The sequence below is a fragment of the Humulus lupulus genome, chromosome 9 (genome assembly GCF_963169125.1).
Source record: "Humulus lupulus chromosome 9, drHumLupu1.1, whole genome shotgun sequence".
NCBI classification, from domain to species: Eukaryota; Viridiplantae; Streptophyta; class Magnoliopsida; order Rosales; family Cannabaceae; genus Humulus; species Humulus lupulus.
The window spans coordinates 42,546,652-42,550,519 of record NC_084801.1 but is presented as its reverse complement, the minus strand read 5'-3'; the positions used below and the strand labels follow the sequence as shown (position 1 = coordinate 42,550,519).

At 34.4% G+C, this 3,868-nt stretch overlaps 1 protein-coding gene across 1 annotated transcript; it reads left to right on the top strand.

Moving 5' to 3' along the window:
- The first annotated feature begins 707 nt into the window (after positions 1-707).
- LOC133799654 (uncharacterized) lies at positions 708-3,234 on the top strand. Its single transcript, XM_062237652.1, has 7 exons — positions 708-1,002; positions 1,095-1,105; positions 1,197-1,446; positions 1,593-1,732; positions 2,009-2,743; positions 2,945-3,038; positions 3,110-3,234. Exons 1-7 carry the CDS (start codon positions 708-710, stop codon positions 3,232-3,234), a joined length of 1,650 nt encoding a protein of 549 aa, XP_062093636.1.
- The last annotated feature ends 634 nt before the right edge of the window (positions 3,235-3,868 follow it).

Below are 3,868 nucleotides of genomic sequence, written 5' to 3'. Positions count from 1 at the left end.
ATGAAAAAATTGGATCATAAAACAACTATGGTGGATGAAATGAAAAGAGGAACATTGGAAAAGATGATGATGATTTATATCATCATAAAACAGAGTATGTACGTGAGGAGAAAGAGAGTTATGCGTGTGAAGAGAGAGAAGAAATAGGAGAGAGAGTGGACTCTTAATACTGAACATAAATTTATCATTTTAGAAAGAGAAAGAGGAGAGAGTGATGTATGGGAAGAGAGTGGACTTTGTAGTACCATTCTATTGTGTATGCATGAGGAGACTGAGAAGAGTGGCTAGTAAAAAATTTATAAGAATTTTATGTTACTATTCTTTGTTGTTTGATGTTTTAGCATGCACTGATCTATTAATGACATCATGTTTCAACAAGGTCGAGATCAAGGTGAAATTTATAAGATACCATTGGTTCTCATTATACTTGGTCTAATAAGCATGAGGTTGGGGCTAGAATTTTTTATAAGTTGGACAAAGTGTTTAATAATGAAGCTTGGGTGGACATCTTCCCTCACTCCAAAGTCTTAACAAACTGGGATTTAATTTCTGATCACTGCTTTTGTATTATTAAAGCTACGGTTGTTGTTATTTTGGGGGTGAAACCTTTCAGGTTTTATAATATGTGGACAGAGCATAAAGACTTCAGAAGCACTGTGTTAAACAACTGGTATAAACCTCTTCAAGCTCAAGGATTATCCCGAATAATGAGGAAGTTGGATATACTTCAATCTGTGTTGCATAAGTTCAATAAAGTGGCGATTGGAGATGTGACAATCAACTACTCAGTTGCTAAGGAGCAATTTCAGCAGGCTCATATTTCCCTTCAACAAAATCCTCATTTAGTGGCCCTTAAAGATAATGCTCGGACTGCTGGATTAAGTCTGTCTTTTCACTCCAGGATTTATGAAAGCTTTATTAGGCAGAAGAGCAAAATTACTTGGCTTCAATTTGGCGACAAAAATTCTGCCTACTTCCATGCGTGTTTGAACACAGAGAAAAGTTGCTAACAGGATTACTTCTTTTTTAGATGATCACAATCAGCTTCATGATAAATTTGAGGATGTTGTTGATCACTTTATTCATCATTTTAGAAGCTTCATGGGTAGTCCAAGCTAGGCCTCCACTGCTATTCAACAAGATTGCTTAGTCCATGGTGCTGTTTTAATCTGGATCAACAATTGGGTTTGTTAAAGCCTTTCATGAAGAAAGATGTGAAATCAACATTGTTTTATATCAACTCTATTAACAGTCCTGGTCCTGATGGATTTGGTGCAGGATTCTATAAGTTTTTATGGAAGGACCTTGGGGATGAGATTTCAAATGTTATTTTGGGATTCTTTGATAAAGGTGAGTTGCCTTATGATATAAATAACATTACTTTAACTCTGATTCCTAAGGTGGCGAATCCTTCTAAGGCAGTGGATTTTAGACCGATTGCTTGCTGTAATACACTTTACAAGTGTATTTTGAAAATGATTTGTGTGAGATTGGCTAGGGTGTTACCGGTATTAATTAACCAAAATCAGGGTGCTTTTGTTTAGAATCGTTCTTTGGCTCATAATATCTTTATATTTCAAGATCTATTAAAGGTTACAATCGTAGGAATATTTCCCATCAGTGTGTGATGAAGATTGATTTGAGTAAAGCTTATGATACTATTGATTGGCTATTCTTAGAGGACCTTTTGAAAGCATTCTGTTTTCCTAGTAGATTTATTCACTGTATTATGGTTTGTCTGAGGGGTGCTACCTACTCTCTTATGATGAATGGGAGGGTTCAAGGGAAGTTTATTAGGCAAAAATGGCTTAGACAAGGGGATCCTATATCTCCCTTATTGTTTGTTCTTGTTATGGAATATCTTACTAGACTCCTCATTCAAGCCTCGCATCATAAGGATTTCAAATTTCATCCCATGTGTAAAAATCTGAATTTGGTTAGTCTCTGTTTTGCTGATGATCTTGTGCTGTTTTGTAAAGGGAATGTTCGCTCAGTTCAAATTCTTTAGGATGGGTTTTCTCAGTTTAGTGATGCTTCGGGTTTATCTGTGAATTTGGCCAAATCTCATGTTTATTTTGGTGGTCTGATAGCTGAAGATAAGAAGAATATTCTGGACTGTCTTAACATTGAAGAGGGATCTATTCCTTTAAAATATCTTAGTATCCCTCTCCGTCCTACCAAATGGAAGGCAGGTGATTGTGGGATCATTCTCAAAAAGATTAATCTTCGGTTGCATTCTTGGGCTAGTCGTCATCTCTCATTTGCGGGTCAAGCTCAACTCATTCACTTTGTGTTGCTTGGTATTAGGTCCTATTGGATGAGTATTTTCCTTCTTCCCCAAAGTGTCACTCTAGAAATTGATAGGCTGTGTCGGAATTTTCTCTGGGGTTCGACAGGTAATAGAAGTAAACTACATTTTACAGCTTGGGACCATGTTTGTTTGTCGAAAAGCTTGGGAGGTATTGGGTTTAAGGAAGGGCTGAAATGGAATAAAGTATTATTGGCTAAATATGTTTGGGCAATTTCGTCCAAACAAGATCTGCTTTGGGTAAAATGGGTTGATAATATCTACCTCAAAGGTGTGAATTTTTGGCCGTACAACTTAATGGCTGGTGTTAGTTGGTATTGGAGGAAGTTGGTTTATCTGAAATCGTTTCTATCCAGAGAGATTCTGGAGGCTGCGGCAACAGGCAGGACTCTTCATTTGAGTAGGTTGTATTTTCTGCTGCTACAGCAGAGTAAAGTGAGTTTTACCAAAGTGGTTTGGTGCAGCTTGTCCCTCCCGAAGCACAGATATATTCTCTGGCAATTTGTCCTTGGCCACTTACTGAATCGAGACAAACTTCTTCTTCACCAAGTTCATATTGAATCTCCCTTATGCCCAGTTTGTGAGATAGATTTGGAGTCACATGGACATCTGTTTTTTTATTGTATTTACTCTCAGCAACTTATTCATAAGATCGAAGATTGGCTGGGTGTAGCTATCTGGTCGTCCAAGTACTGTGAATGGATTGTGTGGATGGCTGGGAGGCCTAAAGGTCTGTTTCAGCGAATATTGGCAGCTATTTCATTTGGTTGAATCGCAACTCTTATATTTTTAATTACTCAGCTATTTCTAGTAACAGAGCTGTTTGTATGATTAAGGCTAGTTTAACCGCTAGATTGTTGGGTATTGCTAGGAAGAAGCTAGGGACTCTTGAGAAGACTATTCTTGATTCTATGAGTCATTTGTAATTTGTTTGTTTATGTTTTAGATGTTCTCAGCTCTTTTTGAGCTAGTGTTTGTATTTGGTGGTTGGTTCAATGAAGCTTTTTTCTTTCCTGAGCAAAAAAAAAAAGATGAAAAATATTGGAGATGATACTGTTAGACAATATGGCTTAAGCTATAATAAAAAAAGCTTAATTAATTAAAAATAATGTAACTTTGATAAAAAAAATATAATGTTATGAGAATGAACAATTATTATAAATTTAATCAATGCACTAATTTTAAATTTCATTTAACTAAATTTATTGGCAAATTAAAATTTAATATAATACATAATTTGTTTCATGTTGATGATATATCATACAAAATTTACCAATCACTTATTTTGTTTATATTATATTTTCAAAATTTTTACTAATCACATATTCTATTTTTTAAAACTTAAAAATAATTTACATATAGTAAATCAATCACATTTTCAAAAATATATTTTCAATCACTAAATTTAAATTTTTATTTTAAAATCATATTTTTTAAATATACAATTTTCTAATACCGAACTAATCAAATCCTTAGATTTCAAATACATTAATAAATTAAATAAATTTTCTTAAATCTTAAATTAAATCGACCAAACCGAGATGGTCATATTTTGTATTA

Coding starts and splice junctions, on each gene's coding strand:
- LOC133799654 (XM_062237652.1), top strand. CDS start 708: ATGAGGAAGTTGGATATACTTCAATCTGTGTTGCATAAGTTCAATAAA. Junction 2,744..2,944: donor TGCTGCTACAGCAGAGTAAA/GTGAGTTTTACC, acceptor ATTTACTCTCAG/CAACTTATTCATAAGATCGA. Junction 3,039..3,109: donor GATGGCTGGGAGGCCTAAAG/GTCTGTTTCAGC, acceptor TTAATTACTCAG/CTATTTCTAGTAACAGAGCT.